Genomic DNA, 25,016 nt, shown 5'->3' with positions numbered 1-25,016 from the left:
AAACAACTAATAGGTATAGCTAACAAAACTGTTAGCAATAAATAGTGAAAGACCCTCTAAATATCTGAAAGAATTTTGACAATTAACAGTGTGGGAAATATTAAACGTAATGATTACTTTTTTAAGGGAAATGTTGTGCAAAGCTGGCAAGCAAAATTGGCTGCATCTGAATTACCAATATGAAATACATGCTGGTAATCAAACGAGAGACGAGTCAAGGTTCTTCGTTAAATAATTTTCAATGATTGGTATTAAACTTCTTCCAGATTCAGTTGTACCGGTAAGATCTCTAAGAACTTTGTACGGACTTGCTTCAATGTGTAAACTGAGATAATTGCGCAAAAAAAAGGAGAAATCTACGTTAAAGCTATGTTAAACCATACCTGAAATTACAGCAAATCGAAATCGAAATTTTCATGAGAGACCTCCATTACGTCTTTCGTTGTCGTCGACGCCATGCCAAATGAAACAGCTGACAGTATAGATGCGCATCAGCGGCCTCTTGCTTTCTAATTTCTAACCAAAAAAAAAAAAAAAAGCTGAAAAAATAAATGCTCAGCCTTTATTTACGTTACGTTTTACGTTACATAATGCGTTTTTAGTTGTTACACGCCATAAAAAATGAAAATCACATGACCAATTAGTGCAAAATAGTTCGATTTCAGACGCTAGAGACTGTTGAAGGCGGCGCCTTATAACGAAACTCCTATCAGTAAATAAGCCCGACCAAATAATAAGCCCGACTTTTCCTATTTATTTTATTTCTTGCAAAATTTAGATATTGACATAGATACATGATTTAGGTTAGCAGCTTAACGACAATGTCAAAAATGTATTTCGTTTTGAATTGGAACAGTAAAAAAAATGACATCTCTTACAAATGGATGAAACTCAGTTTGTGTAGTAGTTATTGTGTAACGCAAAAATTATTGGTCCTGTGCTAAAACGAAGTCAATTTTCGTGATCCCTGTTAAATTTTGAATAAAATTCATGTATTTTTAGCTATAGATAGATTTTTACCAAAAATGAAAAAGTGGGAAGGCTATAGCCTTCTCACTTTTGTCGAAATTTGCAGAAAAATGAAATCTCAAAGAATTTGATGAAACTCACCAGAAATAATCAAAATTAAAGGCTGATTCCGAATAGAGTAATAGTTTTCCCCTAGATTGTGCAGTTTCTGAATAAATCGCAATTTAAGTGATTTTTGTTTGTTTTTCGTTGTCAGCGCCATCTGTTAGCAAGAATATAGTTAAAGTCGGTTCGATACTGGAAATATCAATCATACTAGGATCTAGGCACGACTTAGGAGTAAAATAATATTTTATGCGTATTCAAAGTTCAATTTTGCTTATTGTAGCCGAGTTGCATTGAATTTGTCATATTTGAATAATATTTCTGTTAACAGATGGCGCTGGCAGCAAAAAGCAAATTAAAATTACTTTGATTGCATTTTATTCAAAAACTAGACAATTAAACAGAAAACTAATCCTATATTTGGAATCAGCGTTCAATTCTGACTATTTCTGATGAGTTTCATTCGATTCTAAGAGATTTCATTTTTTTCGGATTTCGAGAAAAATGGGAAGGCCTTCTCACTTTTGTCGAAATTCGCAAGAGATTTCATTTTTTTTGGATTTTCAGTAAAATGGGAAGCCTATATATATGGCAATTCATTTTACCCCCAAAAAAAAAAAAAAATTTTGGCCTTTTTTTTTCTTTTTTACAGCTATGGCCATCTAGCAGCCAGATTCCTATTTAATTTTCTCATTCATTCATTCAGACATGGATTGGATAATATGGTTACTTGAACAATGGATTTGCAAATGCAGTACAGCTGACTTATGTTTCACATGGTCAGTTGGAGATTTCCCAGGTAAATTTTCTAGTAACTCAGCATTTGGTACCATCTTTACTATAATTTTATACAGTATTCTGCATATCTCATTAATTAAGATTTAAGTCCTTTTATAGATTGTCACATCAGTGAGCAAGGTTCAGTTTAGGGATTGAGAGCCCTCAGCGACTATAACACCTAGCCTATATTCAAATTGTAGCACTTGATTGCTGCCACTGATTCTTCAAAATGCCTATCTTGTATGGAATGTTTGACAGCCAAATGGTACTCCGACGTCACATAAATATCAATTGTTTATTTTATTTACATTTATTAAAAATTTTTGAAGGAATGATTTAAACAAATGCCAAAGGTGAGACATGCTGGAAAAGCTTGATATGAATGTGTAGACGTACTTTGGAATTCAGAGATGCAGCCGGCTGTTGGGTAAAACTTCATTTAACTTTGTTTCAATGCAATATGTTTTAGTTACTATTTGTGTGATTACGCAAAGGATTGCACCATCCAGGCAATGTGGATATTCTGCCATGTACATGATAAACCAAGGATTCTTCGTCAACATGCAAGATGTTACTCCCTGGTAATGCTTTTCTGCTGAGTTTGTTTAGTTTTCTAATTTTAATCGTCAATGTTGTATTAGTAAACTACTGTTGGCAGAATAGCTGATACATTGGGAAAAGGGTTATGGCAAGTGCGATGAATAAATCACCATAGGTCAGTTGTCTTGCCTTCACAATTGCAACGAAGATGAATCGTGCAGTCAAAAACATTAAAAGGTGGTACTATTTTAAATTTTTAAATTGTTTTAATTGGTGTATCACTAAGGGCTGATACATGTGTAGAACATGCTGGAATTCATGTCATCCTGGAGAGGACTAAAAAAAACGAGCTTTATCCACGAAGCAGTTCATTAATCATGTCCCAAACGATTGTCTGCGTCAGCCAGCAATCTTTCAATGGCTAACAAGCATTTAATAGTTTTGAAAATCGCGGTTTGCACTCCCTAAGGCGACATTCCTTAATCTCACCTGTCAAAAGATTTGAATGCAACCATTTTCTATTCTGAACTGTCGCCTACGAAATTCTTTTTCCATAAAATGAGGTGATATGAGGTTATAATGGAAATTGTCGTCAAGACTGCCGAGACCATGTACCTTCTTTACCTTCACATTTAGTGATCAAAACAACCAACTATGTAACCTTTCTTTTTTTTTTTAAGGTGCATGGAACGTCCAATCGGAAAGCCGATGGAAGGTCTCTGTGGCCAACACGAAAGGTTCTCCCAAACTTTCGTATTCAAGTTTTGGCTATGGTGATCATTTGCAACTGCATTGCCTTTTAGAAGCTCCTGCCAGGAATCTACAGGAATATGGCAGATGATGAATTTATGTACCATGTAAGCGATATTAATAAGAACGTTTTATGCTTATCTATGTTTTATTTTCTTAATTTAGATTAATAGCAATAGTGAGCCTGCAAAGGTTTCTGGTTGGGATGTGATGACGAAAAGTTATAATAATTTAAAGTACGGAATTGAATTTCCCTCCATCAGTCGCCTGTGTATTCCCGCGTATTACGGTATTAATTATTTAAAAATTGAAGTGCATATCTGGGCTCCCTTCCTTTCCGTAGCCCCGTTTCCCCTTGACTCGTAATAAGCCCGTAGGGGGTCATGCCCCTACTGTACGGTATATATAAAAATAACATATACCGAGGTTTGGAGGGCTCTGGCCGGAAAGGGGACGTGGGGTGCCGCTTAGTCCGATGATGTGTTCACGGAGGGCGATGTGGCTACCCACAAATCCGAACTAAAGGTTAATCGCTCCTGTAAAAATGTTCCAAATCTTCGGCTCTTCTTCCGGCTTCTCTTAGCCAATCACCGGGTAATCTCCCCGGTGGGTCAACAAGGCAGTGTCTCCCCCTGCCTGGGTTGACGGCAACTTTTGAAAGGGCTGTTGTGCCTTTTTAAAGTTGCAAAAATAATTCTAATGTGCAGAGAATTGTCAATAAAATTTTTTTTATAAAATATTTTTTCCAAAATTTGTTTCTTTCATTGTCTGTTTTCGCTGTGTTCACACATTACGTTTATCAACTTTTTTTTTTATTTAGCTTGCTCAATCCACCTTTATTGTTTTTGCCACCTTTGATGGTAAGCATTGAGCCACGTTTGATGTTAAGTAAATTTTCCATTGATTTATCGTTTACCTGTAAGCATTCATTTATTATCCAGGGATCGAACCTTGAATGTTCGGCCTTCCGCGCCGATGCTCTACCAGTGAGCCATGAATCATATGATGTCAATTTGGCTTTTTTCTAGTAGCTTGCGGACTTGCATTTACATTTAGAATAAAATTGAAATGCAATACTGCAATATTCTTTTCTACATTTATTCTGCTTCATTTTTATACATCTACTAAGGTTTGAACCCTAGTTAATATATATCGCAGATAAAGGCTCTACCACAGAGCTATGGACCTTATGTACACAATAGACAGATAAACATATGGTTATGAAAGACTGCATAAACATCCTAGACGATAACATATGATATGAGATAATAAAAATTTACACATGTCTCGTGGCTCACTGTTAGAGCATCGGCATTGCACGCTGAATGTCTGGGGATCGGTTCCACTACGAGTAAAATAAAATACAAATGTAAAATTACTTCAGAAAATCTCGAGGTATTACACGTTGTTCCTTGAATCTAAGTTGAAGAATTCAAGGAGTGTAATAAATAATAATTGTATACTTACAGATAAATGATAAACCCATGGGAATAATGCTCTTCTTCCGGTGGCAAAAACAATAAAGGTGGATTGAGCAAGCTAAATAAAAAAAAAAGTTGATAAACGTAATGTGTGAACACAGCGAAAACAGACAATGAAAGAAACAAATTTTGGAAAAAATATTTTATAAAAAAAATTTTATTGACAATTCTCTGCACATTAGAATTATTTTTGCAACTTTAAAAAGGCACAACAGCCCTTTCAAAAGTTGCCGTCAACCCAGGCAGGGGGAGACACTGCCTTGTTGACCCACCGGGGAGATTACCCGGTGATTGGCTAAGAGAAGCCGGAAGAAGAGCCGAAGATTTGGAACATTTTTACAGGAGCGATTAACCTTTAGTTCGGATTTGTGGGTAGCCACATCGCCCTCCGTGAACACATCATCGGACTAAGCGGCACCCCACGTCCCCTTTCCGGCCAGAGCCCTCCAAACCTCGGTATATGTTATTTTTATATATACCGTACAGTAGGGGCATGACCCCCTACGGGCTTATTACGAGTCAAGGGGAAACGGGGCTACGGAAAGGAAGGGAGCCCAGATATGCACTTCAATTTTTAAATAATTAATACCGTAATACGCGGGAATACACAGGCGACTGATGGAGGGAAATTCAATTCCGTACTTTAAATTATTATAACTTTTCGTCATCACATCCCAACCAGAAACCTTTGCAGGCTCACTATTGCTATTAATCTAAATTAAGAAAATAAAACATAGATAAGCATAAAACGTTCTTATTAATATCGCTTACATGGTACATAAATTCATCATCTGCCATATTCCTGTAGATTCCTGGCAGGAGCTTCTAAAAGGCAATGCAGTTGCAAATGATCACCATAGCCAAAACTTGAATACGAAAGTTTGGGAGAACCTTTCGTGTTGGCCACAGAGACCTTCCATCGGCTTTCCGATTGGACGTTCCATGCACCTTAAAAAAAAAAAAGAAAGGTTACATAGTTGGTTGTTTTGATCACTAAATGTGAAGGTAAAGAAGGTACATGGTCTCGGCAGTCTTGACGACAATTTCCATTATAACCTCATATCACCTCATTTTATGGAAAAAGAATTTCGTAGGCGACAGTTCAGAATAGAAAATGGTTGCATTCAAATCTTTTGACAGGTGAGATTAAGGAATGTCGCCTTAGGGAGTGCAAACCGCGATTTTCAAAACTATTAAATGCTTGTTAGCCATTGAAAGATTGCTGGCTGACGCAGACAATCGTTTGGGACATGATTAATGAACTGCTTCGTGGATAAAGCTCGTTTTTTTTAGTCCTCTCCAGGATGACATGAATTCCAGCATGTTCTACACATGTATCAGCCCTTAGTGATACACCAATTAAAACAATTTAAAAATTTAAAATAGTACCACCTTTTAATGTTTTTGACTGCACGATTCATCTTCGTTGCAATTGTGAAGGCAAGACAACTGACCTATGGTGATTTATTCATCGCACTTGCCATAACCCTTTTCCCAATGTATCAGCTATTCTGCCAACAGTAGTTTACTAATACAACATTGACGATTAAAATTAGAAAACTAAACAAACTCAGCAGAAAAGCATTACCAGGGAGTAACATCTTGCATGTTGACGAAGAATCCTTGGTTTATCATGTACATGGCAGAATATCCACATTGCCTGGATGGTGCAATCCTTTGCGTAATCACACAAATAGTAACTAAAACATATTGCATTGAAACAAAGTTAAATGAAGTTTTACCCAACAGCCGGCTGCATCTCTGAATTCCAAAGTATGTCTACACATTCATATCAAGCTTTTCCAGCATGTCTCACCTTTGGCATTTGTTTAAATCATTCCTTCAAAAATTTTTAATAAATGTAAATAAAATAAACAATTGATATTTATGTGACGTCGGAGTACCATTTGGCTGTCAAACATTCCATACAAGATAGGCATTTTGAAGAATCAGTGGCAGCAATCAAGTGCTACAATTTGAATATAGGCTAGGTGTTATAGTCGCTGAGGGCTCTCAATCCCTAAACTGAACCTTGCTCACTGATGTGACAATCTATAAAAGGATTTAAATCTTAATTAATGAGATATGCAGGATACTGTATAAAATTATAGTAAAGATGGTACCAAATGCTGAGTTACTAGAAAATTTACCTGGGAAATCTCCAACTGACCATGTGAAACATAAGTCAGCTGTACTGCATTTGCAAATCCATTGTTCAAGTAACCATATTATCCAATCCATGTCTGAATGAATGAATGAGAAAATTAAATAGGAATCTGGCTGCTAGATGGCCATAGCTGTAAAAAAGAAAAAAAAGGCCAAAATTTTTTTTTTTTTTTTTGGGGGTAAAATGAATTGCCATATATATAGCCTTCTCACTTTTTACTGGATAGTTTCTGTAACTAATATTAAATATTGAAATAAACTGACTAAACTAAAGAAAGAAAAACTTTCTGTTTATAATGTTTTAAGTTACCTGCAATGTGTTCTGATAACAACATCTGCTATGATATTAGGATCCCATTTATCTCAACCAAAATATTTTCCTAGAAATTGAGTCAATGGGGGCAGTTAGCTACTTGAAAGATATAAATACCTGCAGTAGGTGCTGTAGTTCCTTCAGCCATGCCTGTTTAAAATAGTAATAAACTTGATACTTTTAGACATCAGATATTCCAGGACTGTATGACATTCAAAGCTTTGGTGATACGTTTTTGCCACTTTTGATGAAATTGAAGTCTTGGTGCTAGACAAGTTTGGCAAATAGAAACACCGAATACAACAAGAAACACAGCAACGATTCTACCACAACACCCCAGCTGGTTGCTGTTTAGTATGCCTAATGAAAAAGAAAATAAAAAAAATTTCTTGTTGCTATCTGTTTGAAGTTTAATCCAGAGGCGCTAGTGCGCTACGATCGACATTAGGCAAGAGACACTGATCTGTGTAGTCTGTCTGGCTTATATAGGCGACTGACACATAATCAGCGCAAGGGATCCCAGGGCCCTGGAAACCTGAACGTACGTATATAATGGCTGAAATCAGTGAATAAATCATGGCTTACGAAGGCCAATTCTATCGATCATGCCAGCCGATGTGACAAATTAAATTTTCAACGGTTTACCCAGCAACGAGAATTCATTAAATCTTCGATCTGTATATTAAGGAGGGGAACGAGACTTGTTGTAACAATCGTGCGGAATCACTGTGGGAGCCACCTTGGTCGCATTCTATAAGCAGGACATGCGAGAACGCAGCCTTGACCCACACAGTTTTTATAGCTATCTATTGTGGTTGTATTAGAAATAAAATGATGGCGGCCTATCAAAAGGTAGTAACGTGGATAAGCGTAACATTCCAGAAGCTACATATCACGATCGAACCTTTTGGCTTTCTCTTCGTTATGGCAACCGTTATACAGGTAAAATTCTCCCATCTCTACTGCCTTGTTTTGCTAGCGAACCTCATTCTTGTTTGCCCGCAGTCTGTCCCTAAACAATACATGCTTTCCTACAAAGTCTGCAGGAGCTATTATACCTTCAATCCTAATTTCAGTGATTGCTATGGTAGTAATGGAACGCATTCGGTTTTCACACAAATTCCTTTGGAGACGCTGGATTACATCGAAAGTTATGCTAGTATTTTGAATATGTACGGCTCACTGATTGATCACTTCCTTTCAGCCCTCTTTATCTTATTATTCGGACCACTCAGCAATCAATACGGAACAAAATTCTTGATGGTTGCTCCTACCACTGGACAAATCATATCCACTTTAATCGTCATGGCAAATTATTTCGCGGATTCGCTTTCAGCTGAATTTCTTCTTTTTGCTGACATGTCAATAGGTGTCCTAGGTGGCAGAGCTACCTTTGTTATGGCTGTAAATACGTAACAAAAAGTTTACGCATCATTCGTGACGTCTTTCATACGCAATCATATGTATTCTTACGCAGCTACATTGTGGATGTAACGACGGAAGAATCCAGGACACTCCGACTGGCGATCATGGCCGGCGTAGTCGCCATAGCTGTTCAGATTTCATCACAATTGATTAGTGCCGTCGTATACAATCTAGGCGGTTACCTGGCCATTTGGTTGAGTGCACTTGGTTTCTATACCTTATCATTGATTTACCTGTTCTTCTTTGTTCGTGATTCACGAGGCCAACCAGCGAAAAATCGATTCGCTCGGCTTATTGTCATAAAATCCACTTCAGCAAAAGAAGCAGAACAATCCATAAGAGAATCGCTATCAGAAAAATGCAATTGTGGAGTCATTCTGAAAAATGTGAGGCACTGGCCCGTCATTGTTTTCAACCTACGGAAAGGATACGAACGCATTTTAATTTTTTGTTTGATGATTTGCTTTTTCTTGAATTTGTTTTCATACGGTTAGTAAAGAACAAATCAAACTAAAACGAAATGCAATGATTGGACGAGCCAAGGGTTCAACATTCTTGTTTTTTGCAGCCCACTACGGTGTAGCTTACCTTTACACGAGAGACAACTTTTCCTGGGACCATTCTGATTATATTTTGTACACGGCTAGCTTTTCTTTTGTTGAAATCCTGGGTAAGTGTCATTTTTTAAAGCCGTTTTGGACCTGTGAGAAAAAGAGATTGCTAGTTAACATCTTTCGATCGGTTTTAGGAACTCTTCTTTTCTTGCCTCTTCTATCAGATTATTTGAGATTTTCGGACGTTATAATTGGCATTTTGTCATCAAGTGGGAATGTGTTGTCGTACCTGTTTATAGCTTTAGCCGCATCTTCAACGATCGTGTATCTCTGTAATTCTAGCTCTGGCCAGATAAGTGTTTCATCGTTAATTGGTTTTGACTAATGGAGCCCTTTCTTTGCTAGCCACGCTTGGCCGTTTGTTGTCGTTGGGAATTGCCGTTGTTATCAGGTCACTGCTCTCCAAACTGGTGAAAGCCGATGAAATCAGTAAGTCTATAAAAAGTAAAAAAAATACGATTTGTACATGAACATTGAAATTCATACCAAAAACATCCCGTTTTCCTATGTCTATAGGTCACATCTATTCATTTGTTGCCGTCTTGGAATCCCTTGTTCCTCTTATTGCGTTGGTCAGCTTCGATTCGTTGTACAAAACAACTCAGGGCTTGTTTTCTGCAACCGTTTTCCTTGTCGAGATGGGCATTGAAATTATGCTGCTAATGACATTCGTGTAGGTTTTCTTTCAAACATATGATTGCAATGTGCTCTAATTTGCTAATAATTCCATCTGAAAGTGGCGTTCTGATTCTTCTGAAGAAGGAGAAGGCAAATAGTGTCCGCCCTGCCAGCAACTATTACCTATCGCCGTTTAGGAGGCCAAAAAAATAATAACATTACGTGTCGATAAATAATATTCCATCTTTAACACTCTTACTACAGGTGCCGCATGACAAATGTACACCAAGCGGTTTTTATCGAACGGCCAAATTAATACACAGCTGTTGCGTACATACGAGTATAACTAACTTCCCAAATCATAGCAGTCCGCTTATTATGTGGTGTATAGAATGTTTGAAAAATTAAGCAGACCTTACCTTGGTGAGAGTTTGTTATTGTTTGGTTGTCATGGCAACATACAACATGGATCGCGCTGCCAACCCACAGTCCAGCGGTCCGATTTCCCGAAGTGGAGCACCAATTGTGGATGTAATCTGCCAGTTTCAGAAGCTTTGTACACTGCCTTCGTCAGCAATGGAAGCAACAGACGGTGTTCCCGAAGAGAATAACGCTGATTGGATCCTCGATTCATTGGTAGCTTATCTGCAAGGACCTGTTTGGATTACTCCTATTCTTAATTTTGTGGAACAGAAATCCGTCGGTGTGTAAAAAAAAAAAATTAGTTCAATCATTCTTATCTCCTCACTGAATATTGTGATAAATTGAACTCTTTGTTATGTTAAAAGTATTCGAAGGTGATGGTGCCGAGCTCGAGGATGAATATCGAGGAATCCATAAGGATTTTCGTAATTTGGTGAGTGATCTCTACTATGACTTCCCCCTCTCGAGTTTAATTCGGTTGATCAATAGACCTAGAGATGATAAACATGCTCTGGTTGCAAGGTGGATGTTATGCTGGGTGCCTACATGGACGATTTAGGCCTTCAGCCAGAACACCTGGAATCAGCCTTGAGTCAAATCCAGCCTTCCGTCCGATCGGCAGCTTTACAGGTACGACAACTACTTCAAAAGAAATTATAATAAAATTCAACGGCCCATTATCGGAGAAAGCTACAATACTTAACCTTACATTACGGACTTGAAGCAACTGCTAGAGCCCGTACAATCCGCCGGAGATTACGATCGTTTTAAAGTACTGATGCGCGCTAAAAATGAGCAGTTGCATAACGAAGCTGTTGAAATGCTGCGCCGAAAGCGTGATCATCCTGGACATCCGAGCATTGATAGTCAAAACGCGTCCAACGATGAGTTTTCCGAAGAAGACATCAATGAAGCGATTCGGCAATCTATGGCCGAACATGTGGCAGAACGAAATGCCCAAGTCGCTGAGAGGCGTGACGGTAATTTGTTATCTCAACTGTGTCTATGAAAACCTTAAAAAAGAGCCTAATTATTGACTGGACGAATTAGTGGACCGAGCGCTTGCTGCATCCGTTGCTGGACTTCTAAAAAGCCAAACAACCGACGAAGTTGCAGGACCATTAGCAGAAGCTGCTCCCGTAACTAACGTTCAAACTCCGACCAGAGGTTTGAAAACGGATCTTTTTTTCTAAATTTTGCAAAGACGTTGAAAGTAAAATGCTCGGGTAATTTAGTGGCAACGAAAGTTCCCGATCCCGAAGATGTAGAACGCCGCCGCGTTCTATTACGCGCTCAGCGTGATAAGATTCTCAGCCAAAAGAGAAAAGAACGTGAGCTTCAGTTGCATCAACAAGAGCTGTCCGACAGAGAAGCAGGCAATAAAGTAGCCTTCGGAACGTCTAGACCGCGATCCGGACGTGCGGCTCGTGCAGCTTTGGCCGGTGAAGCATCTCCCGAAGTCGATGAACGTACTATCCAGTACCGCCGATTGCTCTTGCAGAAAATTAAAGAAGAGGTTGAGGGAACTTCAAAGTAAAGATTTAAGTTATGTTGACGTTGAAGCTAAATTCTCCGCATTAGAAAAACGTTATCAAACATTTTAATTTAACGCGTTGTACCTTCAACATTCAGTTACAGACAAGTGCTAAATAAAAAAAAATTGTGGTTACAATAATAATGTAATAAAACAGCACTGAAACTGTAAGGTGAGTTTTAGTTGTTCTTGAATAATATGTACGCAGATTTAACGACAATAGAATGACGTGAATAAACGGCTTACCTTTCCCTAATGTCACAACAGTTTACTGAAGATCGATGTGTTATTTCAAGCGGAAACTGGTAAAGGATTGTCTTTTGCTCCTTCTACTACAGCAATCATAGATTTTCGATTGGCTTTCTGTCGGCGAAGATCTGACCGGATAGGGAACGTCATGACGACACCAATCAACAAAGCGGATGATAACAAGCCATTGCAAACCATCGAGCCATAAGTGGCCAATAGCCAACCTCCTAAAAGTGTAAATATAATGCCAAAAATCTGAGCTGAAGCGTTCAATAATCCAGCAGAAGTGACTTCCGGCTCCGGATACGTTAATTCGGTTCCAAATTCGAAACCAACTGGTAGATATCCTGTCATGAAGAAGCTAAAAACGCAAAGAAATTTCCAAAAACATTTCGTCAAGAATATTTTTAAAAAAGGATATTTAAATGAAGAACTAACCCAGCAATTCCAGCAGTAATGAAAGTGACGGAAATATATTCTAATTGAAAGGTGAAAGTATACGCAACCATTCCAACCAGGGCGAAAACGTACGTCGCTAATGTTGTTTCTCTAACAATCGACCAAATCAGGAATGAAATGATTCCAAACTAATTTCAGAATGTCTACCTTTTAAATTGCAAGAGAAATGCTTACTTGAATTTATGGGTTTTGTCGAGAATGGCACCGAAGAGAACAGATCCAAACATGCCGCAAACAACAAGAGTCAGCCCGATTCGGCCAGCATTTTTCTCTTCGCCCTTTAAGAACAAAAAATTAGGAAACATTATTCGTCCATCCGTGCTGAACAAGCAAAACAATTGCAAATTATGTTTGGTTACCGGGAAGTGAAGCAGGACCGTCTGATTCAACAAAGTGGACATGGCGTAAAAGACGCCGACATTGATACCGTACGAAACGAAAAGTAGCATGAAACCATGATTCGTAATAATCTTTTTCAATGAGGTAAAATATCCTGAAAAGGAGCCGGACGATTGTTTCTCCGAGGAACATTGCGCCCCACTAGGAGGTACGGGTGGTTTGGCTTGGAAACCTGCAGATGCATTGCAAATCGTTAAAGAAACGTTTCAAAGATTTTTCTTTTTTTGCAATGGCTTTCTATTACTCTCTAAAAATTATAGTTACCGAAAATGACAGCAAAGAGCAACGCTGTACAGAATCCGGCAATGATATAGAGCATAAACCTCAAATCAGTGCCAATGTCTTCCGGGTTTTCGTGATCATGTACGAGCATTGGAGGTATTAGAAAGCCCAGTGCTACACCTATCTAAAACTGAATAGGTTAATATTAACAATGGACATTGAATACATGCATTATTTCAAACCTGATTTCCAAAGACTCCAATAGAACAGGCCAATGAGACTTGGTCTGCGCCGAACCAAACGGCTGCAACGTTTGGCGAAACGCCCAACAAGAAAATCTGGGCAACAGACGCGACTGTTTGGCCTATGAGAACCACCTAGCATGCAACAATGATCAATTTAAATTGTCATTCACTTTTACTGATGTGTGAATTACGTAAAAGAGGTCAGGTGCAACGCCAACGGCGTTGATCCAGGCTGCAGCAGCGGTTCCGATGGCACCCAACAACACCGTAACGCGTAATCCCTTATGGTAGCGATGACGTAACAGATACCCAAAAAGAAAACAAAAACAATAACAATCATTCTTACCAATTTGTCCATAATCCACGCTCCTGGGATAATAAACGGAATGTAAACGACCATAAAAACAAGGCTGGTCCAGTCAACCGTAGAACTTTCCACGCCATAATATCTGAATATGGAAGAAAAGCATAAGAACAGAATGGCGGTGTACTTTTGCTAAAAATGAATAAATAAAACAAAAAAACTACTTACTTTGTGATCAGATTGTTGATGATGGAGAATTGAATCCACTGGAACGCATTCGTCATAAAGACCAAAACGAAAATGAAGAGCATTAGCCACCGGCGTCGGAACACTCTTGTGTTAGCCACAGGTGATTGGTCGTGATTGGGGTGATTGGTCGATGAAAAGGAAGAGTCGTCGGATCGGGTTATTTGTGTTTCACCAAAATCAGATACATCTTTTGCAAAATTGTCTTGTCCCCCTTCTTTCGGCATTCTTTAATTTCGTTGCTAAAATTGTTTATGCGACCTTAATTTTGTTTTCTAGGAATTCAGAGATCATGACCAAGACTTTGAAATGTCAAATAAGGATATGACACACAAACTTATTGGCCGTTCGAATCTCGCCAATATGCTGCACTACGCACCGGTCAAGGTAAAATGAAAGATGGGTTCACAGAAAAAAAAATTCCTTAAAAAGAAACAAAAGACGATACAGGATAAATCGTACCCTTCCCCTAGCAACGAGGCGTACTTTACTGCACTTATCCTCTAAACAGTTTGTTAAATTTGTGCAAACGTAATGACCCTTTAAAAGTCTATGTTTCGGATTTAATTGCAATTTTTTTAAATAAAATTTTAACCTGCTACAATGGCATGATGATTTACACCAATGGTTTGGGCTGGGAGTTTGGACGGTTATTACTACAGACTAGACGAATCAAATGAAAATCTTCATTTGTTTTAAGTGTGAATGTGCATTAAAAACAAAGAAAAACCAAAGGAAATACTATCAGCTTAGATTAGACTTTCCTGTTTGCTAGATGTCGATAGAAATTACGTGAATAACTGGTATTTGGTATCACTGTGGCGTCGGACTGAAAACAGTGGGTTTACACTGGGAGACGAGCAGTCGCAAACTAACACTAGCAGCAACAAGAGAATAAGCATGTCTGCTAAGTTGGGGGTGGGGCGTATATCTTCGAAAGTGCAAACGAAAGGCAGGCATGTTTCGTTGTTTGTGTAGTGATCACTAATAAGGTTGAGCTATTCAGAAGTGTCTGCAGATTTTCGGGGATTTTTTTTTTCTTTTTGGAAATCGTTTGGCACTGCACGGTCAACTTTCGCTGTAGGGCATCAGTTCCAACTATTTGTTTTCCGAATCACGTTCGGCGCATATAGTTTCAAACACGAAACACTACAGGTAGCGGACACGAAAAGCAAAAAAAACTGTCTTTAGGGAGCAGGCATTCCACGAAAGGACATATTTTCATTTCCCTCCAACATGTCGGAAATTCGGTGATAACAATTGACTGTTGGGCGTGACAAGGTTATTGGTATGAAATCTGCGGATATTAAAATTCTCGATTTCCTCATGTCAGAAATAGGCAGAATCAAGATAAAAGGAAATTAGCATTATGAAAGGAAATGAAAGTTTAAAAACCGGTGGTAGTTACAAAGAGAAAAAATCTTTGGAGATGCAGGGTATCGATCCCCGTACTTCTCGCATGCTAAGCGAGCGCTCTACCATCTGAGCTACATCCCCGTGATAAAATTTTAACATTGATGCATTAAAACCTCAAACTCTTGCTGTAAGTCGTCGAACTAAAAAATGTACGTTACGTTTCATACAATGTGTCGCCAAACTACGTCTCCATGAAGGACAATTCGTAATTCAGGATCTTACTCCACGCAATCATACGAAGAAACAGAAAGTAGCCGGAGCGAGTTTACGTTAGAATCCTTGCGACCGAACTGAAATAAAATTATGCTGTATCTTAAGTATCCAGTCGCAGGCAGCGTAACGCCAATAAACAGCTCGCAAATTGTTTAGCATCATATGATCACCAGCAGTGCCCTTGGAGCGCGAAATGGAAGAGAAAGCAGGACACATAATGTTTTCCTATCGCCATTAAGCGAAACACCTGACTGATATGCGTAAGCATCATCCAGATGAATGCAAATTACAGTAAGCTGCATTTGGCCAGTTTTTTCTGAACATTAATGCGAGCTCAGAGGTGCCTAGGGTGGGGCAAGCACACAAGTACCTTCATTACTTCGTTCAAAGCATTATTGTAGGCAAAACTTTCTCTAAATTAGGAAAGGAAATTTCAATAACAAGTCCCAATACAGGTCCTCTACATTTCTAGTCTAAATTTAAGCTTTTCATGGCAATGTCTGTAAATTTCATGAATACTGGCAATCCGGGAACGGAGAATATCTATACAAATGCGATTATTGTGAGTCAAATGTTGTTCAGTAACCTCAGATTGCAGAACGCTTTACTTCAGCTTCTTTTCAGAGACATATATCTCGAATTGCAAAGAAAACATTTAATGAATAAAAAGAAATAAAAATTACTTGGAGATGCAGGGTATCGATCCCCGTACTTCTCGCATGCTAAGCGAGCGCTCTACCATCTGAGCTACATCCCCAACACCACCAATTTGAAATTTTACCAATTTAAGCTGATAAAGAAAGGTCTTGGCTATAACACTGACTGTACTAATCATTCTCAAACAAGCCATATATATTCATGTCTCGTGTTACGCGAGTATTATCTGATGAAATCCATTAATTGACATACCTTTATTGAAATTAGTACAAATCGTGTTGCTGCCATTCTTCGGGGCAATCGATCCTCCCAGCAAAAGGAAGAAAAAACCTTGTCCCCCATAATAGCATAACTTAATTGATGGCATAGTTTTAAAAAAAATCACGATGCAAAGCTTTAAGTAATCCTCACGCAAGTACCATAAAAGTAGTGACCCTTTCGAGTCCTTGCCGCAAAAATCGTGCACAGCTGTGGGCCGAAATCGGATACGGAAACTCGTCGTTTATAGATTACTGTAAAGCTTTTAAGGGCAGATCTAAATAACTCAACTGGTATACTCATTCGTGTGTATTCCTTGACATGAATTTTATTTATTAATAGTAAAATTGATAGCGAAAACGTTACCAATCTGTCAGTTTTTGAGACAGGTACCAGCAAGGATTGAAACAATTCCTTTTTCAGTTGCAAGGCTTTGAAAAATCTCACGTAGGACGCATTTCAATGTTTACACATCGAGGTCTGCAGTTTTTATCAAAGTCACGCCCTGGTAAAACAAGTTGGTATGGCAACCTGCTGAGTATTGGCTTTGGTTATACAGCACGAACCATCGTTTACTTTCCTCTTTAATATTCTTTATTTATCAGTTGTCTTGAAACAAAAGACAAAGTGTCATTTGTTCCATGACCTGGTTATAGATTCGAGCCATTCTATGCGGAAACCATAACTGCCAATATTTTGCGATCGTCCACAAATAATAATAACAATAACATATACGCCATTCACCGCAAGTAAGTAGCGCGGATTATCTATGGCTTTTCTAATGACCATGCGGGCAATTGCAACTCTCCGCGTCCTTGTTTTCCGCCTTTGACTTCTTTATTTAGTATAACAATTACTATATACAAGAATCTCTACGTATTTATTATTAGCGCCACCTTCATGGCTAGATGGAATCGAAATAAGCGAGTTGTCCTGCGTGACACCATCTGCAGTGCGCATTGTCACGACTGAAAAACAATATTGCCAAAAAAGGGCATTACTTTCACGGCCATTAAATCCTCTTTTCTCTTCTATCAGACGTCCGTAAAACATTTCTACGATTTCGCATCATGTATAAGAGAACGCACTCGTCTTGACAGACGTTTTATACGCTGTATATAGTGAACGGCCTCGTGAGTTTAACTTTCAGATGACTACGCAACAGGGAAGGTGATAATCAAAGAACTAAAAGCATCGGTTTCAAGTCACAGAATGACACTGTAGAAGAATTTTACACGTGGCTCTCTGTTGTGTCCAGTAAAAAAAACATAAAATGGGACACTATAGTTGGGTCGAGGCCTTTCGATATTGAAGGACTAAGGAAAATGTGTTCAACATTCTTTGCTATTTTTTTTTATTTTGGCCGACCGCAAACAAACACCAACGGGTTGAAACGGGGAAATCCGTACCAAAAAGTACAATTGAAAACCAGTTCTTACGTAAGTGTCAAAAAAATTCTGATCGAGATTGTTGGGGATTTATCAAACAGTCTGAAGTCAAATTTGCAGGATAGTTTCTCATTATTTGTGTACTGCCACTTCAATGTGATTTTTCCGCTTAGAACAATACGTTAATTTAATTTAAATACGAATAGAAATCACACGGATCGTGCAAACAGGGTAAAATAATAAGATACCGTCAGTGTGGAAATAGATTGGCAGAAACATATATATCAGATATGAAACGATGTTGCAACGGGAAAGCCCCTGGCCAGAGAAAACAGTATTTTACATAAGACTTCAAGGATTCCCGTCTTTAATTGCTTCCTTTGCATCTTTTGTTGGCTTGTTCTCGGCTGTCTGGTTAGCCTTTTGACGCTTGAGTTCGGCGCGGATGGGCAGCGTTAGGGCAGCGCCGACCAACAACGCGGCTAACATGGTTCCATTGCATACCAAAGAGCCGTAATTACCCAACAACCATCCTCCGAGAATAGTGAAAATAATGCCAAACATTTGAGCGGATGCATTAAGCAGTCCGGCTGACGTCACTTCGGGCTCGGGATAGGTCAATTCGGCTGCAAATTCGAATCCCACTGGCAAGTATCCCGTCATAAAGAACCTAAAGGCAAACCGGTTTTTTAAAGAAACAAGTACCACCTATCTCTTTTTATGGCGCCAAATTTAAATTTGAAACACGATTTGTGTACCCCGTTACTCCGGCCGTGACAAATGTGACAGCGATGTGTTCCAACTTGAAGGTGAAAGTGTACGCTGCCATACTGGCTAAAACAAAAACGTAGACGGCCAGAGTAGTTTCCCTAAAATGATCCACGAAAAAAAAAAAAAAAATTCATTTCAGGCATTGGGAAGAAGGTCAACGAGCCGTGAATGGATCACATCAGAAACCAACGACAGTAGCGAAGGATCTCACTTGAATTTATGGGTCCTGTCGAGAATCACTCCGAACAGAACCGAACCAAACATACCGCATACGACGATAGTCAACCCGATTCGGCCAGCATTCTCCTCCTCTCCCTTATAGGTCCAATCATTAGAAAAAAAGATCACCTTAAAAAATAGGCAATACCTTTACCATACCGGAAAATGTTGCAAAACGACCTGATTCAACAAGGTCGACATGGCGTAGAATACGCCAACGTTGATACCGTAAGTGAGCAACAAAAGGTTATAGTCACGATTAGTAACAATCCTTTTAACGGAATGATAGTAGGTCAAAGGGGTGGGCGATGGCTGTTGAGAAACCAGGCATCGGGCAGCGCTTGGTGGCAAACTAGGTTTCGCTTGGAATACTATGTGACCAACCAAATTCACATGCAAATTTATGTTAAGGAATTTTTTCAAAAATCGATTGGAAAATGAGCTAAAAAATTCAAATAATTTTCCTTTGGTTTACCAACGATAACGACCAACAATAGGAGGGTAGAGACTCCGGCGACGATGTAAAACATGAAAAGCAAATCCGCACCGATATCATCTTTCAATTCGTGATCCTTCACTAAAATGGGTGGTATGAGAAAACCTAGAGCTATGCCGACCTACATTTTCAAATGTTTATTTATTTTGTTTTTTTCACATTTTTTGGTTTCAATGTCAGCTAATGTTATTTATACCTGACTACCGAAGACGCCGATGGCACATGCCGATGAAACTTGTTCGGGACCAAACCAGACGGCCGCTACGTTAGGAGACACACCTTATCAGATACAATAGAAAATGACTAGATCACGAATGCGATTTAGAGTTATCATAAGATTTTACCTAAAAGAAAGACTTGAGCCGTAGCGCAAAGCGTTTGACCCATCAATGCGACGTAAAACCTTAAAAAAAAAATTATGTAATTACTTAAATGTTGAATGAACTAGTAATAATGTTTAGGATCTTACCGATCAGGAGCGACGCTCATGACGTTGGTCCAAGCTCCTGCTGTCGTTCCGAAAGCTCCGAGTAATAAAGTAACGCGCAGACCCTGCCGACACAAGGTGTTATTTAAGCATTAAAAGATTTTAATGTCACCTTTAAAAAAAATTCGAAAATATAAACTGCGCACCATCTTATCCATAATCCAGGCTCCGGGGAAGATTAAAGGAATGTAAGCGACCATAAACACCAGGCTTGTCCAATCAACAGTTGAACTTTCAACGCCATAATATCTGAAATTGCGAAAAGCGCATTAAACAGATAAAATAAATGAACGAGATAGATATCCAAAAATATGCGCAAACTCACTTTGTGATTAAATTATTGATGATGGAGAACTGAATCCACTGGAAGGCGTTGGTCATGAAAACGAGAACGAAAAGAGCCAACATGATCCACCGTCTTCGATACACTTTAGTTTCCATCGATGTCGATTTGTTCAATTCACATTTGACGGGCTGAACGATGCCCGTCGCACTCTTAACATCGGCTAACATGGTTACTTCCTCTTCTTTGACAACTTCCTCTTCGCCAACTGTTTCTTCACTCCCTACAGCTAGACTTATGGGAGAATACTGATAAGTGAACTGAGTTGTCTCTTGGTCTGCCACCATCTCGGCCAATCTTTTTTTCCCGATTCCGATTTCAGCTAACCAACAAGAAGGAAGGCCAGGAGGGTGGTGGCAATCACGGGGTTACGATTTTTTATTTGCGCGTACACACAAGAAAAGGAAAAGTAGGAACTCGAGAGAGAGACTATAAGTGTTTTGCTACGAGTTACAGTCGATTGGAAAGGTAAACAAGTTCCTACATGCCAAGCGCGTGATTTTCATCTAAGCCGAACGGTCACCGACGTTACATAGTCTATTGTCAACGGGGAAGAGGGATGTGCGTGCTCCGCCTCAAAATGGTTTGGGGGGAAGAATCGAGACGAACGAAAGAGGGAACATCCAGGCTTGGGTGCTCATTGGTTGGGCCTTCGGCCAGGGAAGAACTTTGTTTTCAAAGCCGAAGGAAAGAAGAAAAGAAAAATTATTTGTAAATCCGAAAATGTTTCTTTTTTAAACTTAGCCTTGGCCCACACAGAAAGCCGGTGTCAGCCTTGGCCTCAACTTTTCTGTAGTGTTGCTTCGTGAGCTACAAGTTCCGCTGCGAAATAAGAACTGACGCGAGAGATAGAAAAACGACGTCAGACAAACGATAGTACCCAACGGCACCTGTACAGCTGTTCAGATAGGCTGTGTTTGTGGCTAAAACTGCCACGAACACAATCATCGTTCTAAAATGGAACTCTTGAATACGGGCGTTTGCATCAACCACAATAATAACGTAAATTTGAGCTAATAAAAAATTATAAAGGCCTTTCACTATTCATGGCTTCAAGGTTCGATAATCTTTTTTCATTCATTTCGTGTGTGTGTGTGTGATCTGGTCAACAAAAACAGAGAAAAACGTAAGCTTTAAACCAACAGTGTCCTCCTCGTCTTTTTTCTTTTGTTTAGCTCAAATAAAATAATTAGAATTAAAAAAAAAAAAACTAATGAAACGAGAGCTTTGTTGCATTATCAACGCCCTTGCAGGAACGGGAGCGCGAGACGGTTCTTAATGCGCTAGCGGCACATAGCATCCGCACAATAGGAAAAGAAAAAAAAGTCAAAACTTTTGAAAAGCCTTGTGCTTTTTTTTTTGTTTCATCTGACGACAGAATTTTATATGCAAACGACGTCGAGGAGCCCGATGCCCTAAAGCCGTACATAATTAGGTTGAGCTAGAAAGAGAACAGCTCATTCTTCTATGTCTAAATAAGGATCGTAATAGCTATGAGAGGCATCCTCAGCAGCTCATTTGATTGTAACCTTTTCTTTAAAATTATTATTCCAACTATTTTGTTATATTTTTTTTTCATGCGATTCCCACATTTTTGTACATCGTTAAAAATGCAGAAAAACATTTGGGGAAAACCACGTAAGCTTGTCGCAACTGTAATGTACTACCTTACATGGTAGCGCGTTTTGATCTACTATAAAAAATGATAATAAAAGAAAAACCAGTTGGAATTATCACATACCCGAGGATTCGAAACACTTGTGCAAATATTCGCCCTTGTTCTAACATCCTCAGCACGAATGCAAACAAAAAATGAATTCCTTTTCGTGTAAACTATAATTTTCTGAACGAGAAACAAAACGCGCTGTAATAATGCCGTACACGTTGCGTGCTGATTATTGATCCGCAAAAGAACTTTGCCGATATTCACGTGTATATGTCTGGCTGGCTAACCAATTTTTTGCACATCATCATTCCACCGCTTTATTTCAAACGAGTCTATACAATAATAATAACAATTATAAAAGCACAGCTTGAGAGAGAGCAAATGGAACGGCGTTAAGTGCAACAAGCCGCTGGTTATTGGAAACTATTAACGGCTTTCTGACGTCTGAGTTTCGGACGGATGAACACCGTCACAATGGCTCCGATGAGCAAAGCTAACGTCAACGTACCATTGCAGACGAGGTCACCGTAATCTGCCAGCAACCAGCCGCCTAAAATAGTGAACACGACACCGAAAATCTGAGCGGACGCATTCAGCAGTCCGGATGAAGTTCCTTCCGGTTCTGGATAGGTCAACTCGGCCGCAAATTCAAATCCCACTGGTAAGTATCCCGTCATGAAAAACCTATTCATTTTTCAAACAATACATCTATAACCGTTTTTTCATTTCAATTGTGCGTGACGTCACAACACACACAAAAGGACAGGCAGCATAATCAGGTAACATACCCAACGGCTCCAGCCGTGACGAATGTGACAGCGATAAGCTCGACATTAAAGCTGAAAAATAAAAGCTCGTTCAGAACGAAATGTGATTAGCATTACAATTAAATTAAAATATACAACCTGAAAGTATAGGCCACCATTCCCACCACGGCCAATCCATACACCGCTAGAGTGGTTTCTCTGTGAAACGATTCAATGTCAATTTGGTCATCAATCATCGTTCATTGCATGAAATAAAATGAAAGAAAAAATAAAAAAAAACCTTACTTAAATTTATGCGTCCGATCGAGAATAATTCCTCCCAGCACGGAGCCAGCCATTCCGCAAACGACGATTGTCAATCCAATTTGACCCGCACTTTCTTCTTGGCCCTAATTGTTTCGTGTTTTAATTGGACGTCATCATTATTTCTCGTCATATGCAAATTAAGATCTCCCCCCTTAATGTGATTAATTACAGGAAAGTGCAGCAGAACTGTTTGATTCAGAAGGGTTGACATGGCATAAAAAACGCCAACGTTAATGCCATAAGTGACCAGCAGAACGACGTAGTCTCTGTTCAATAGAATCCGCTTGATCGACTGCGAATAATTCGTGGATTCTGTCGAGTTGGAGTAACGAGCCACGCTCGGAGGCATAGGCGGTTTGGCTTGAAAACCTGCCAAGCGAATGAAATGGAAATGAATTATGAGCAATTCAGTTTTTGTTCGTTCCCTTTCTTACCTACGATGACGGCAATGAGCAAAACTGTGCAAATTCCGGCTACGATGTAAAACATGAGACTTAGGCCGGCGCCAATTTCTTCGACAGTGCCGTCCTTCACCAAAACGGGTGGTAACAGAAAACCAAGAGCCACACCTAACTATTTTTTGTGAAGACATATAAAGTACGATTTACGATGTTTCCTCTTAAGGGCAGACAAATCCTATTGCAATTTTTCAGCTCCTTTGTGTGGCCCATCATCAATAAAACACTTTATTATTGTTTCATATGAAAGATCAACAGGCAAATGCTTTCAGCTACATTTCCATAAAGTTGTAGGAAATTTTAGCCGGGAATTAATTATCATGGGGCTTCTGTGGATGGTTATCAATCACATTTTTACCTGGTTGCCGAATACGCCGATGGAACAGGCCGATGAAACTTGATTGGAGCCAAACCATGTTGCAGCTATGTTTGGTGGAACACTCAAAATAAACACTTGAGAAATGGCTGCTATCGTTTGACCTATAAGGGCAACGTAAAACCGATCAGGTGCAACGGAAAATACTTTAATCCATGCACCGGCTGCCGTTCCAAAACTGCCAATCAATAACGTCACTCTTAATCCCTGGCAAGATAAACTTCAATGAGCTATTTCATTTCTTTTTTCATCAAGGGCGCGTTATCAGTGTACGATGAGATTCTTTCAATTTAAAGTCTAGACTGACCATTTTGTCCATGACCCAAGCACCTGGGAAGATTAGTGGAACGTAAACGACCATGTAAACCAACGACGTCCAGTTGACCGTCTGACTGTCTACGCCGTAATATCTGCCAATTATAAATGGCTCTTAATTATCTGTACGGGAACACGTGCTACATAAATCAACATTGGAATTGTTAATTACTTGATCAGTAAACTGGTGATGATGGAAAATTGTATCCATTGGAAGGCGTTCATCATTGATACAAGGACAAAAATCAGGAGCATCAGCCATCGTCGACCGTACACTTTTGTGGGTGTCAGCGTTTGCTGTTCCACCGTGGCGTTTTTGGATTCCACTTCCGGCACAGTTGCATTTGTGCAAATATGAAAAACGTGAATCTCGTTTCCGTTTTTCTTCAAATGATCAGCATCGCTGATTGGGACTTCCGTAGCTTTCGTTTCCATGTTTTGCAACGTCCGAATTTCAATGTTCACACTCGTTCCAGGGCTTGTTACGCACTTTGAGGGAATCTGAACGCAATTTTCAGTCGGTTTATTGTTGTCTGTTGTTGGTTAGGCCTTTTTTAGATGACAGCTTAGTTGGAAAATGGCGCCATTTTGCGAAATAAATGCTTGATGAGATGATATCTGGCTGTTATTTGAAGATCACGATCGACGCAACAGACTTGACTATGTTTGAGTGGACGACTGCATACAGTATTCACGACTATCGTGTGTTTGATTGTTGATGTTGTGATCATGGCACGATACCCTATCACATAGGGCGAGCAAGTGTCAACGAGTTCCATTGAGGTCAAACTGCAAATAGAATACTTGGATTTTGAATAATTCTACTACCAACTTTTAAAAGCAAGTTTCATCCGTTAAGTTGTTTCTTACCCGTTTGCGAAGTGGCATGGGAAATTTTTAGTTTAACAGTAAGTTGTTTTTTGCTTTTATGGAGCAGAAAATCGTTTAAACAGCGTCATTTGTCTGCGTCTATCTGATATCCCATCCGGGTCAAGCAGAGCGATAAGTGCTTTTTCGTGATGACCGGCGCGTAAATGA

The 25,016-nt window shown here is 39.3% G+C and overlaps 5 protein-coding genes and 2 long non-coding RNA genes across 8 annotated transcripts; 3 read left to right on the top strand and 4 right to left on the bottom strand.

Moving 5' to 3' along the window:
* Nucleotides 1–460: 460 nt before the first annotated feature.
* LOC130692858 (heme transporter FLVCR2-like) lies at nucleotides 461–24,864 on the bottom strand. Of its 2 annotated transcripts, XM_059494628.1 has the most exons (10): nucleotides 24,151–24,864; nucleotides 23,971–24,073; nucleotides 23,646–23,870; nucleotides 23,264–23,402; nucleotides 22,999–23,198; nucleotides 22,809–22,912; nucleotides 22,662–22,721; nucleotides 22,545–22,595; nucleotides 22,145–22,440; nucleotides 461–472 (listed from the first exon to the last, which is right to left on the bottom strand). In XM_059494628.1, exons 1-9 carry the CDS (start codon nucleotides 24,411–24,413, stop codon nucleotides 22,170–22,172), a joined length of 1,416 nt encoding a protein of 471 aa, XP_059350611.1. In that variant the 5' UTR covers nucleotides 24,414–24,864; the 3' UTR covers nucleotides 461–472; nucleotides 22,145–22,169. The 2 variants fall into 2 exon arrangements, with proteins under 2 accessions (XP_059350611.1, XP_057371923.1); XM_057515940.2 differs by lacking the exon at nucleotides 461–472 and having other exon boundaries at nucleotides 22,073–22,440.
* LOC132087849 (uncharacterized) lies at nucleotides 1,734–3,254 on the top strand. The gene is made up of 7 exons (XR_009420708.1): nucleotides 1,734–1,873; nucleotides 1,972–2,119; nucleotides 2,184–2,281; nucleotides 2,349–2,435; nucleotides 2,496–2,631; nucleotides 2,698–3,005; nucleotides 3,075–3,254. It is a non-coding gene; the product is annotated as an uncharacterized LOC132087849 (long non-coding RNA).
* LOC130692878 (uncharacterized) lies at nucleotides 5,576–6,915 on the bottom strand. The gene is made up of 6 exons (XR_009001584.2): nucleotides 6,776–6,915; nucleotides 6,530–6,677; nucleotides 6,368–6,465; nucleotides 6,214–6,300; nucleotides 6,018–6,153; nucleotides 5,576–5,951 (listed from the first exon to the last, which is right to left on the bottom strand). It is a non-coding gene; the product is annotated as an uncharacterized LOC130692878 (long non-coding RNA).
* LOC130692856 (heme transporter FLVCR2-like) lies at nucleotides 7,767–14,698 on the bottom strand. Its single transcript, XM_057515936.2, has 13 exons — nucleotides 13,825–14,698; nucleotides 13,639–13,741; nucleotides 13,484–13,573; nucleotides 13,290–13,424; nucleotides 13,090–13,231; nucleotides 12,786–12,997; nucleotides 12,601–12,704; nucleotides 12,406–12,516; nucleotides 10,899–12,328; nucleotides 10,181–10,826; nucleotides 9,373–9,578; nucleotides 8,578–9,230; nucleotides 7,767–8,506 (listed from the first exon to the last, which is right to left on the bottom strand). Exons 1-9 carry the CDS (start codon nucleotides 14,067–14,069, stop codon nucleotides 12,010–12,012), a joined length of 1,461 nt encoding a protein of 486 aa, XP_057371919.1. The 5' UTR covers nucleotides 14,070–14,698; the 3' UTR covers nucleotides 7,767–8,506; nucleotides 8,578–9,230; nucleotides 9,373–9,578; nucleotides 10,181–10,826; nucleotides 10,899–12,009.
* On the top strand, nucleotides 7,932–9,974 carry LOC130693193 (proton-coupled folate transporter-like). Its single transcript, XM_059494627.1, has 8 exons — nucleotides 7,932–8,046; nucleotides 8,110–8,516; nucleotides 8,582–9,018; nucleotides 9,098–9,199; nucleotides 9,278–9,415; nucleotides 9,489–9,572; nucleotides 9,660–9,816; nucleotides 9,881–9,974. The coding sequence occupies exons 1-8, from the start codon at nucleotides 7,936–7,938 to the stop codon at nucleotides 9,972–9,974; spliced, it is 1,530 nt and encodes a 509-aa protein (XP_059350610.1). The 5' UTR covers nucleotides 7,932–7,935.
* LOC130692864 (cilia- and flagella-associated protein 36-like) lies at nucleotides 10,181–11,974 on the top strand. Its single transcript, XM_057515947.2, has 6 exons — nucleotides 10,181–10,464; nucleotides 10,550–10,617; nucleotides 10,707–10,814; nucleotides 10,909–11,164; nucleotides 11,235–11,351; nucleotides 11,420–11,974. The coding sequence occupies exons 1-6, from the start codon at nucleotides 10,212–10,214 to the stop codon at nucleotides 11,719–11,721; spliced, it is 1,104 nt and encodes a 367-aa protein (XP_057371930.2). The 5' UTR covers nucleotides 10,181–10,211; the 3' UTR covers nucleotides 11,722–11,974.
* On the bottom strand, nucleotides 17,897–20,680 carry LOC130692854 (heme transporter FLVCR2-like). Its single transcript, XM_057515935.2, has 10 exons — nucleotides 20,073–20,680; nucleotides 19,894–19,996; nucleotides 19,730–19,812; nucleotides 19,605–19,663; nucleotides 19,457–19,539; nucleotides 19,240–19,381; nucleotides 18,924–19,135; nucleotides 18,757–18,860; nucleotides 18,533–18,643; nucleotides 17,897–18,444 (listed from the first exon to the last, which is right to left on the bottom strand). Exons 1-10 carry the CDS (start codon nucleotides 20,375–20,377, stop codon nucleotides 18,126–18,128), a joined length of 1,521 nt encoding a protein of 506 aa, XP_057371918.1. The 5' UTR covers nucleotides 20,378–20,680; the 3' UTR covers nucleotides 17,897–18,125.
* Nucleotides 24,865–25,016: the final 152 nt, after the last annotated feature.

The sequence above is a fragment of the Daphnia carinata genome, chromosome 3, assembly GCF_022539665.2.
Source record: "Daphnia carinata strain CSIRO-1 chromosome 3, CSIRO_AGI_Dcar_HiC_V3, whole genome shotgun sequence".
Lineage (NCBI taxonomy): Eukaryota > Metazoa > Arthropoda > Branchiopoda > Diplostraca > Daphniidae > Daphnia > Daphnia carinata.
The sequence above is the reverse complement of the archived record's forward strand: the minus strand, read 5'-3'. Positions and strand labels throughout refer to the sequence as shown.